General features: G+C 38.2%; 1 protein-coding gene across 1 annotated transcript in view; it reads right to left on the bottom strand.

The window, feature by feature from the left end:
- Positions 1-12684, bottom strand: part of bcar3 (BCAR3 adaptor protein, NSP family member) — a 74061-nt gene that overhangs the window by 50074 nt on the left and 11303 nt on the right. Inside the window, exon 3 of the mRNA XM_058390339.1 lies at positions 6833-6947. Coding sequence (XP_058246322.1) covers positions 6833-6947 — 115 coding nt within the window. The remainder of the gene's footprint in view (positions 1-6832; positions 6948-12684) is intronic.

The raw sequence follows: 12684 nt of genomic DNA, 5'->3' as shown, positions 1-12684 counted from the left end.
CATTTGTCAAATAAACAAGATCGCTTGCTGAAGTTAACCGCAGAGGCCTTTTCGATAAGATAGAAAGCTTTTATCAACAAATGATAGAAAGTAATCAACAGCTGAGACATAAACATTTTAGTTATGCTAAATTAAATCACAGTGCTGTGTGTACAAAAGCAATAAGAGCTAAATTCATGCATTCTGGGTAAACGTCATACATTAATAAAAGCATGAGTTACTATAAAGCTTTCATTTAATTTTCCATTATTGTCAGTAGTGATTTTATCCTGGTCAGGGATGAGGATGGATCTAGAGCCAATCACAGCAACCATGCCATGAAAGGAAAACTAGTCCTTCACCATATACACACACATTCTCACATTCATTCACACCTAGGAGAATTTTACCCTAGGGCAAGGCAATGTTTCTGAACTCTAGGAGGAAACCAGAGAACCAAAACAAACCCATATAAACATCAGGAAAATATGGAAAGAAACTCCACAGCTTGTGATTTAACATGGACTGTGAAGCTGTGTGGTGACAATGTTATTACTGCGCCACCATTCCATCTAATGATATGGTTATGAAACTAATTATTGTTATGGTTTTTTGCTAACAAATTGGAAAACATGGACATACATCCAAAATGCACTGCTCATACTGAGAAGAAGATTTGGTTATTCAAATTCATTTAAGCTTGAATTATGCAGCATTTCAGCCAAACTACTGGATTAGGGTCGTTTCAAATCAAACTGTCATTAAAAATCATATGGCTAGTGTACTAAACATATCTTCAAAATATTCAGAGAAAACTAAAAACTGTAATAAGTCACACTTATAGCTATACTTGTCCAAACAAATATTGAAGTACTCCATAGTATATAGTAAAACATAACTAATACATTCTAGTATTTTATGATATAATGTATGTCTAATTTACTCAAAACATTAAAATGTGTATTAAGCTATACTGGATTTTCATAAAGGGTGCTTGATTTACAAAAACACTCGGGCCTCTTTTAAGAGCAAAGGAAGTGCAGAAAACTCCCGAAGCTTGTTTATGTTTAGGACCCTGACAGAGAGGAACTGGGCTGGAAGTGGCAGAGAACACTTTCAACCTCACACCCAGCGTGCCAGTAAAGATGACAGGAAACTGCACGCCCAGGGAACATCCCAGAAAACAAAGGATGAGAGAGAGAGAGAGAGAGAGAGAGAGAGAGAGAGAGAGAGACATAAATACTTGCAACACATTTGTCACATTATAAATATTTTTGGCAGATGACACAAGTGTGTGTGTGTGTGTGTGTGTATTAGAGAGAGAGAGAGAGAGAGAGAGAGAGAAATAAACAAATACTTGCAACACCTTTGTCACATTATAAAGATTTTTGGCAGATGATACAAATGTGTGTGTGTGTGTATTAGAGAGAGAGAGAGAGAGAGAGAGAGAGAAATAAACAAATACTTGCAACATCTTTGTCACATTATAAAGATTTTTGGCAGATGATACAAATGTGTGTGTGTGTGTGTGTGTGTATTACAGAGAGAGAGAGAGAGAGAGAGAGAGAGAGAGAAAGCCATGATGAATTAAATTAATAAATGACTCACTATGTGTTTTACAATTGCTCAATAGCTAACAATAACTAAACTAAACTACATTAAACTAAACATATTTAGATATTAGATAGATATTCCCCCCCAAAAATTCTGAATGTCTTATAAAAATCCACTAACTCTTGAAATATTCAGTTATTTGACCTAAAACACATCAGTTTTTACACTTATTTGTGTACTAACAAAAGTAGGATAAAATACAACACACCATTAGAGTAGCAGATGGTTCAGAGCAGCTCTCTGATGGTCCAGTCATTAGCACAGTACTGAACTAATTCTTTGCTTTTAAACACTGCACCCAATTTGTTGCATCTAAAGGCTATGATTTTGACCTTCTAGTCCATTTGTCTAGGTCTGAAAGACTTCTGCATGACACAGGACATGTGCAAAAGCTGCCACTTTAGCTTACAAATCTGCAGTCTGTAAAAATAGCAGGGTTGGTGCCATACCAAGGGTACATTTTACATTCATCAGTGACGACTGAATTCGAAACAGTGCAAGCAAATAACACTTACAGTCACAAGCCATATATTTGAAAACAAGCCAGATGATATGGCTGGGCTCTCTATTCTAATAATTTTATACTTTCTAATAACATTTCCTACAATTTCTCTAGTCCCATGCATTTAGCATTGAATAAAGTAGACACACATTTAGAGCTGTGCTGTGCCAAATACATGCCTATGTCTTATGAGTGTGTTTTAAAATACATTTATAGATGTTCCCACAATACGGATGTATTTTTTTTTTTCTTTCTCAAACCTCAGAGACGCAGCTAGGTGTGAAAAAACTATGGATGAATTGAAAATCTAGTAGTAGCTAGCCTTGAATGAAGAAAGAGACACAACACTGGCATTATCATTTGTTTTAGGAAGTCGCCTCAGAGACCATGCTGACTTCTGATTGTCTATGCTAAGACACCTGGGAAGCTACGGGAGCTGTTTGTTCTTTTTGCGGCTCCTGAGACACTTTTGTGTGGCCAGCGTTAGCATTTCTCACAGGATATGAGACTAGGTGGAGCAGTATTCAGGATGAGCTGTTAAAGGTGTTGAAGCTAGTTTTAGTCAGACCTCCTGTTGACTCCTCAAACTGCAGCAATGGTTCTCATGAATCAAAAAAAAACAAAAGGAGTGGTTCTTTCCCTTTCTGCACTTTAAAGTACTGACTAGAAAACAAGCATAGCTTTGCTAACAAATCAAAAGTTCTTCGTATTTAAAGGATTAGAAGTGTCAAAAGATCCTACATCTTATCTTATTCAGGCATGTATATTAAAAGTCTAATATGCCTTTTTTTTCTGCCTCTATAAATCACTCACACTACTTACTACTCATTAATATCCATGAAGTAGATTACCCAATGCTCATTAATATTCATTAGCTTGGTTTGTCAAGAAAAGAAGAAGCATTTTATACAAGGAGACATCTGTGAAATCAGGTTTTTTCTAATCTGTTGCTATTTTAAAGCACGCTGATTAACTATTTATCTTGAGATCATGAAATAATTACTGTAAATGCTTGCAGTCAAAACAACATGGGTGTGTTTGCTTTGCTGCCTGAAAGAATTATATAAGCAAATGTTTTTCTCTATCATTTCTCCAGACTCTTCACAGAGTTTTTGTCATCATGCATACTAATAACACTAATAGCTTTCTCTTTTCATTCTGCACACTATATTGGGGATGTGGTCCACCAATCAGAAGATCGAGAGTTCGAATCCCAGGTCCAACAAGCTGCCACTGCTGGGCCCTTAACTCTTAACCTTAGTTGTATAAAATGAAATAAAAATATAACTTGCCCTGGATAAGGGCATCTGCCAAATGCTGTAAATGTAATGATATTGTGTTTTGTCCCAATTTGCTCACCAGTTTATTAAAAGAAACCAGTTTAAGAGTCTATCTCAATATAATATGACCAGCTACTTGGAATGATAATGGGGACGTTTGGACATGTGTGATGGAACCTGGAAGACTGAGATCAATCCAGTGATTTTCATCTTCATAAGAAATAAACAGGAACTGCATTAAGTACAGATCTGATCTTTCCTCAGTGTGTGTGCAAATTCTTATAGTCTAAACCAAAACAAGAGTATAAGAGAAATGTTTTTTTTTGTCCCCCCCCCCCCCACTATAGTGCTTTACAGTACTGTATATTGTAGGTCAGTTTAACTGTTATGGGGATGTTTTTACACAAATACAGTACAAAATAAAAAATGAAGGAATACCTCTACTTGAAACCTTCAGAGAGCTCTGATACAAATCATAACACAGTTAGTGTGTATCTGACAATACAATACAGCTAGAGCAGCTAGAGGAAAAGTGTGGAGACTTTAATGCAAGCGAACAAGCTTCAGCCTGTCAGTGCACTCTGTGTCTGTGTGTGTGTGTGTGTGTGTGTGTGTGTAAGACTTAATTACACACAGCGAACATTAGCCCTTAGGCTGCAGTAACTGTGAGGTTTGAGGTTGAGGGGAGAGGAGTTTAAAATCTACAAACGTGTGCCTGCTCCTCCTTCATGCCCCTTAACAGCTATTTGTGTGTGTGTGTCTGTGTGTGTGTGTGTGTGTGTGTGTGTGTGCGTGTGTGTGTGTGTGCGTGTGTGTGTGTGTGTTAATGCACTATACACACACTGGGCGGAAACAAGTCCCTGCATGACACCCTATCCGTGTTGACAGTAAACTCATCAGTGTACTGTTACTGTGTGTTCCCCGGGCACTGATGCCAGCTCGGCTTCTGTCTGATCTTAATTTCAGCATGCTGCATAATTCCACACTCATATCTCTTTCATGCAGTTCTGTCCTGAAATCCAAGCATAACACCTAATTACACTTTTCTCTGATGAAGACCTCCGAGCAGGCTGAGCTGGCGTCAAGGGAAAATGCAGACACACACACACACACACTCACACACACACACACACACACACACACACATACATCCTCTCGGCACTCAACTGGTTAGTTTTTTTTAACTAAAGCCTGTTGATACAGCCCCATATCCTTTATCTCTCAAGGCAACAGAGTAAAATGGGTTCTGTTGTGTCTGGTGTCTGGTAGGGCTTGTCCCAAACCACACATACACACTGTCTTTCCTCTTCAATCAAAATTAATGCAGCCACTGCACCCTGATAGTCGTAGGTTTCCAATACAAACAAACGAAGAAAGACAAAGATTGCAATAATGACAAAAAGACAGAGAGAGGGGCATCAGTGGTACATCCCAACTGGGAGAGATATGATAACTCCTGCTTTTGTTTAGTGAGCCTGCGATTTCTGGGATTTATCTTGTTTGGGTGGAAATGTGGATGTGTCTTGTGTCTATGCGCTCCTCAGGTCATCAGAATGATCTAAAAATGAGGAAGAACATTTATAATAGTTTGTTACTTTTTTTTGTTATACACACATTGAACTATTGGTCATGCAGAATTCTATCATAAGACACATAACCATATGACTATACTCAGAGTGGCTCATAGACCTCTCACACATTTCCACACCGGGTGCTAAATGGTTATGGATATACGTGAACTGTAAATAAAGGTATATCTCTGTGACTGGAACCTTTTCTGGAAACTAGATTTTTTTTTCCTGGAAGGAAAAAAAACAGGCTAATTACAGTGTGAGGAACATAAAAAAAGGTTTCATTTAGAAAGCTACAGATCCTTTGTTTGACTGTCTGGAGAATCATCAGAATTGAAAAGCTTTCAGAAAAGCTTGCAAGTTCAAATACTTTACAAAACGAAAATTGCTCCCCCATTTTTACACATTTGGCAACCTGCCAAATCCTCTTTATCTTATAGCTACCAACCAGGGAGGGTGAAGGCTAACACATGCTTCCTCTGTGACACTTGAAGCTTCCCAACTGCATCTTTTCAAACTTTTGCTCATGCTACATCACTGTACAGCATACAAGTCTCAGAGGAAAGCCCTATCCACTTTCTTTTTACATACCTGAGACCATAGACCCTTACAACTGGTTAGTTTCACCCAGACTGATAAGGGAGAGAAAATATGCCATTCCTCCAATCCAGAACGCACCACAATCTCATGACAAAAGGGTAAACTCTGCTGTTGATGTCATTTGGGAGCCCTACAAAACTAGAACTAGTCCTAGTTTATTTGTTGTTTCAATGTTGGAATACAGGACAGGAAAGAACAGGGAATACACGGGTTGAGTTTTCACAACCACTGCTGATTGGTCATATATATTTAGCTAAAACCTAAAACCTTACTTAAACCTGGTTCATATGGCATTTTGCTTATTGTAAGTAGAAAAAAAGAAAGGCTTAAAATGTCATGTGTATTGTATTAGTATTAATGGTTAGCATGCTTGCCTCACACCTCCATGCTTGTCTGCATGGAGTTTGCATGTTCTCCCCACAGTACTCCTCACGGTTTCCTCCCTTAGTCCAAAGACATGTGTGATAGACTTTAAATTGTCCATATCGTGTAAATGGGTTTATGAGTGATCGTGCCCTGTGATGGTTTGGCATCCTGTTCAGGGTGTCCCCTACCTTGTGCCCCAAGTTCCCTGGGAAAGATTCCAGGCTCCCTGTAACCCTACATTTGTGGTTAGCACATTTGCCTCACATCTCCAGGACCTGGGTTCAAGTCTCGCTCCCGCTCACTGTGTGATAGGTCGGATAAGCAGTACAGACAATGAGATGAAATGAATGATATTAATTACCCTGCTTTGTGTTTATGTTCCATGCAGTGGAAATGCACGTCTGGATCTGTGTGGTTTTCATTAAGGTTCTATAGAGTTCTCATGTTAAACATGACTTCACTCACTTGTGTTTCCACTACACTGCAGACACTAGGACTGTGAATGACAACATTAATGCAAACGTGTACAAACTTTTGCAGAAAGACACAGATATAAAACTTTAGCATATTTTATATACTTGTGTGAGTATGTGTGGTATCTTGTAACTGACCAAGCTACTGTAACACAAGAATTTCCCTCATGGGATCAATAAAGTCTATCTGTCTGTCTATCTATCTACCTATAAAGCTAGTAAACTCCTCTTTTAGAAAAACACTGGTTAAATGCAGGCTTATTCCTCCATTACCAATCTTTAGTACAGCCAGCTCTAGTCATCAATTATTCATCAACTCAATTACTGAGCTATGAAGTTCTTGATGTAATTTCAGTGGGAAAAAAGTAGCTACAGTGGAAACACACATCTAGCTTTACCTTGATAGGCAGGTATAGAGAAAAATGTTGGCTTAATTGTGACACTGACCTCTTTTCGTCTCGTGCTCCTGCAAAACCTGGATGCTTGAGAGGATGTGGATGCGATGGAGTCGACTCTGAACCCCCAACTCCAACAAGTCCATCTCTGTCAAGTGCAACAGGTCCTACAGGAAATGGATGGATGGTATGAGGTTATTGAAGTCTACCTGGCACCATGCACCACTTACACCTGATCACTGTGTTTGACACTGCTAAATAAGCGAGCTAAGCCGATGGTCTGTCATTACTTCCACGTGTCCTGCCTCTCTGACTTTGTTTGAGTTCCAGCAACGGTAAATTCTTACTGCCTGCAATAAGAAAAAGAGGTTGCTGCATTGTTTATGAAATGCTCTGACTGTCTTTGTTCCCTGGTGAGACAAAACAAGTGGAGTTTAATTGTAGGTGGCAGGCTATTTTCTGCTGGTTAGTATTTACAGAGTACATGCCTCAATGCTTAGGTATTCTCACTAGTACACAAACAGATGTGCATCCAAAATAGCTGAATCGACTGAACATTCTTTGTTTCAAGAATTAATTTAGAATTGAAATCCAAGTCTAATTAAAGTCCGAAGAGTCTTATTATTTTCACTGGTCGATTCCTACAAGCTTAAGTGCCTCATAACATTACGTGTGAAAACACTTGCACTTGGTCTCACGCTGTCTTTGTAGGTTTTGTCATAGCAGAATGGTGCAGCGAGCTGAAAGTGTTGTTGATCTTATGCTGGAGAAACAGATTTATGCTGCATTAGCCTCATTGTGCATCTTATCTCACAAGCCTGTGAGTCCCATCACAACCCAGCTGAATCTTTGCTATCAACAACTATTCTACCATTTTTCCCCTCTTTCATCATGTTCTGTTTTTTCAGGCTTGTTGGGTTAGAAAAAAAAGACAGAAGGAGCAGATAACGTGCTATGCTGGTAAGGGTCCATTGTGTATCGGCTTTCTTCCCAGATCACAGCCGTATTTAACAAGCGATGATTAAAACCAGCTTCAATCCAACGTGCAACTCATACTGTTTCAGAGCAGTCAACTCTGATAAGAGACACTTCAAAAGATCAGGCAGTGAAATTATTAAGTCTTTTTACTGCCTTTTAACCTAATGTTTAAAAATGCAAAGTTGACTTGCAAGCTTTTATAGTGATTACTCTTCATGATTTTGTAATTTTGTGCTTGTAAGGAATTGCTATTTGCTATAGTATATATGCTGAGGTAAGTGAAATATGTGTCAACTATTAATTTACAGTATATATCACTTTGGGTTATTTATATTTTTCTTGAGTGTGTACCCTATATGTACAGTATACAAGTGTCTGTGAACTGAACACGCGTGCTTGTTACAATTTGTGGTTTTTGAGGGGAAGAAGAATGCTTAAAGCTTTTCAACATATGGCAAAAGTTTGATTCTTCCCAGTTACTGTTTAGCTAATTAGCAGCAACGTGGTAGCACTCACTAATGCTGGACTTATCACAGGCCAAGCTGCGACCTTGTCATGATCACTCTTTACTCCATATCACTTTTTCAGATTCCATAATCTAAACAGCACATTTGTAATACATTAGCTTAGAGTTATCGCCTTCGCTTAGCTATCAAGAAAATGGTGGAGTGTTGTTTTTTTTCTCTCTATCATTAATCTTACACTGCCTTCTCCCTTTTCTCTTTACCATCCAGTAGCTGCTACACATGCTGTTCCTGGCTAAATTTGCCACACAGGAAAAATAAGCAAAGAAAACTTTGCCATATAATTACACACTTGATTATATCACCACAAGACTTTCTCAGCTCTTTGCCTTGTTAAAATGTTGAGCACCAGTTATATTTACACAGTAAGATATCTGTTGTATTTTACAACACAGAAACACAGTGGCACTGCGAACTAGCATGCTAGCAAAAAGGGTGGTGGTAGCTCTAGTAGTTAAGGCTCTGGGTTGTTGATCAGAACATCGGGATTCGAGCCCCAGCACTGCCAAGCTGCCACCGTTAGACACTTGAGCAAGGCCCCCAACCCCCCTGCTCCAGGGAACACTGCATCATGGCTGGCCCTGTGTTCTGACCCCAACCCTCCAAGTATGGGATATTCAAAGAAAGAATTTCAATGTGCGGTAATGTGTATGTGACAAGTAAAGGCTACTTAAATAAATTAGTTTTGACTAATGCTATCTCTCCAGCACTAAGTAGCTGATGTAGATAGTTTGTAAAATTGTATAAAACGTTTTCAAATGTCAGGGTAACTATTGCTTTGTGTAAATCTAGTAGCAAAATATTTTAGCAAGATGCTGCAACTTTACTGCACATTTAAAACCCGGAGGCAGGTTTGATAGTACAGTACACATTCTCATTTGTACACAAGTGAAAATAGCATCAACTTTTCTTCTTTCTCCCTTTCTGCTTCCCACAGTAATGGATCAGTAATGGGCATTAGCACTTTACTTCTTGTTATGCGGTGCTGCAGATTCATTAAAGAAGTGATAAGAGTGATGCTTTAATTGTCTGTGTGAATAAGCTGTGGTGAGGACAGTAAAGGTTTATTCAGAGAGTTTACTGTAAATTGTTAGGGTGAGAAAAGATTTTTTACGAGGGCATTGTACACAAGCCACCTGGTCCTCAGTGTAAATATGGACGCTGTGTGTGTGTGTGTGTGTGTGTGGTAGAGGCTAATGCGTCATATGTCAAAATGTACTGCTCAGCCTCTGCATTTCATTGAAGTATGTTTAAAAGAAAAAGTGGCAAATTGGCCAAAAAAACGAGGGAAAAGTAGATGAGTGTACGTCTCGCCTTAGTGCAACTTAAAAGATCATGACTGTCAAACAAAAACAGTGCAGTTGGTCAAAAACAATAAGTAAAGATATGGGTTGTACTGACTAGAGTGAGTGACTAACTGTAGCACAGACAGCGGCTGACAGACATTACCTTTCCGCTAAAAGCAGCCCTCTGACTCAGACACTGAGGAACCAACAGTACTGAGTAAGCCATCTTTCTGCATTGCCTGTCTGGGGATAAAGCAAAAAAACACTTCCCTATTTTTTTTTTGTCCTAAACCCATGACACAGTGCAGGACCCAACAGCATGTTGCAAGGCCTTACTTCTTTTCTTTTCTTTTCTTTTCTTTTCTTTTCTTTTCTTTCCTTTTTTCCTTTTCTTTTCTTTTCTTTTTTAGTGATTATGTCTTGAGTGAGCAAAATCTTGACCACTTTTTGTCTTAATGAACATGTAAGAGATAAAAAATTAAAATTAAAAAAGTACATGGCTCCGTCCATAGATTAATTTAGGATATATGATTTATGAAGCCAAAATAATCCCTAATTATTTAATAATAACAGGGTTTTTTTTTTTGATAAACTGTTTTTAAGTGTTGTTTCTTCTCCTTGGTTTGCACTTGAAGTCAACATGGTCCCTAACTAGTCTTGCAATTTATCAGACTACACATTACAAATTAGTAGAGTTTATCTAGCAACTCTGAGAATTCAGTAAATTCTGACTGACTATTAAAGTTATTTTTTTAATATGGGTACAGTCTAGGCAGGGATGGACTTCTTGCAGGAATGGGCTCCTTGTCTTTCAAAGATAAAAAAAAATATATCAATATAAGCTTGAATTTTTTAACTTCCTTTACAAATAATTAGCAATAAAGAAATGTCTTAAAGTGCAGCCTCTGCCCATAAGTAAAATACAGTGAATAGTATAAAGTCATAAGGCTGGGGCTGATTTCTTCCTAGTACAGAGTGTAGATTAAAGCAGCCTATCAGTGTCAGGTGATTCCAAACAGCAAAAACTTCCCCTAGATTTGAGCTCTTTGTTGCTGACGTCAGCAGTATTTGAGAAGGCACGACTGTAAAACACAGTCACAGGTAGAAAGAAGGTGAATGAGGTGGATTGTTTAGTCATCCATTTAGTTGTTTCCAAAATGCCTGTGGCTGAGAAATTAAAAATGAATAAACTAGTACACATTATCCGATAAAAGTACAAATTATACAAAAGGGGTGATGACAGACATGTATGGCTAATGATTTCTTGTTTGAAATGAAAAACTGACCACTTTTGCCTTTGCCTTTTTTTTGCTGTTTTAATAGTTTTATTGTTATTGATAAATATTTGATTTTAGCTTTGCCATTTAATTTCATAACCAGCTAGCACTTGGTCCAGTTGAAACTGGGGTTCTGGGGTCAAGTAAACTTTGGGTGTGGACATTGCTTTCAGAATGGCCTAGAAAAACAAGTTTTTGGTTCGCAGAGAATTCAAACACAAGCAATTACACCTGAACTAAAAATCTGAATTATTTTTATATATGTAGCCCACTTTAATACAACTTGAATAAGTGATCTGTCAGTTAAATATGCATTGATACTGTATGAATGATAAAGGGATTGTTTATTTTTAATTTTGCATATGTAAGAAATGACATGCAGTAGAAATGTGCAGATGCCTAGAAATGATGTCTAAAATAAAGCTAAAATGATGACACAGAGTACAGAATTTTTACTTTTAGAATTGATTTTTCTCTCTAAATGTAAAAACATCCTGAGATGTAATAACTATGCAAGCCAAAAGCATATGATTTTCTTTCACGTCAGTGTAACAGCAATTATCTGTTCACTATAAATCACCTTCCTGGGCCTGAGCGTGGACTTCTCCTCCTACTTCAAGCCCTGATGCTGCCAAGACAAACAAACCCATTGAACTTGAACACTTGTGCTTTTGTCTGAATGATGGCTGAGTAGAATGAGCTCTTAACAGTGAATGGCAAATAGGAGCAGTAAAGCATATGTTTGTGTGTGGGTGTATGTGTTGGAATGTGTGTGTGTGTGTGTGTGTGTGTGTGTGTGTGTGTGTGCATGAGATGAGTTCAGCCAATTCTGCTGCTTGCTACTGTTTACAATCTCTGGATGGCTCCATCATCACAACAGCGCATTCCAACTGTGAGTGAGAGTTCGCTTTACAGGTTAAGCTCAGGGCTATGATGAGATGAATGAAGATTAAGTAGACAGGCAAAACATGCCTGTCAGTCTTAAGTGTTGCTTGCTGATGGACCTAATGATGATGAACAAAGACTTGCTACCAGATTTCACTAATACTGGAGTAAGAAAATTCTGAGCTCTCTAGAGGTAGCATAATCTATCTGGTCGTCTGCAGGGGCTGGCAGTAAATAGTAAACCCTCGTAAAAAGAAAAAAGAAAAAAAAAAGATGGTATTTCCTAACTTGCGTTTGTGCGTACGTGTTTGCGTGTGAGCTGGATGGAGAGATAAGACCTTCCAGATCTACAGTTTATATGAAACCTGCCTGTTTATGCTCTCTAGCTCCATTCTAACTAAATCCCATGTATTATTCATGGTTTAATTCAGACACAAAGAAGTAGTTACAGAAGACTTATAAAAAGTCACACCCTTACAGACCATTATAGAAATTGTATGCTTTTGTGATATACATTATATACATTTCTTACAGAAGTATTTGTAAAGAAGCTTTGTAAACTTTTAGCCCATCCTTGGTGCAATCTCATCTGCATACCTCTCCTTGTGTCATTCCACAGGTTTGGATTGAGGGATTGAGGTCTGAGGTCCTCCCAAGACTTTGATCTACCTTTGCCTGAAACCATTCCTTGGTTGACATGAATGTGCGTCTTGGGTTGTTAACATGTTGTAAGGTGAAATTCTTCTACAATATTTTGACACCGCCAGCATGTTTTATACCAAAATAGCTTAATTATCCCATCAACATTGACTAGAGACCCTGTTCCAGCTGAAGAGAAGCAGTTGCAAATCATGACACTAACACCACCATGCTTTACAGTAGGTATGGTATTCTTAGGAGGATGAGCTGTATTGTTTTTTGCCAAACATATCTTTTAGACCCTGTCCACACCTA

This window comes from Hemibagrus wyckioides, linkage group LG05 (assembly GCF_019097595.1).
Source record: "Hemibagrus wyckioides isolate EC202008001 linkage group LG05, SWU_Hwy_1.0, whole genome shotgun sequence".
NCBI classification, from domain to species: domain Eukaryota; kingdom Metazoa; phylum Chordata; class Actinopteri; order Siluriformes; family Bagridae; genus Hemibagrus; species Hemibagrus wyckioides.
This window is presented reverse-complemented; position numbering and strand designations above follow the sequence as displayed.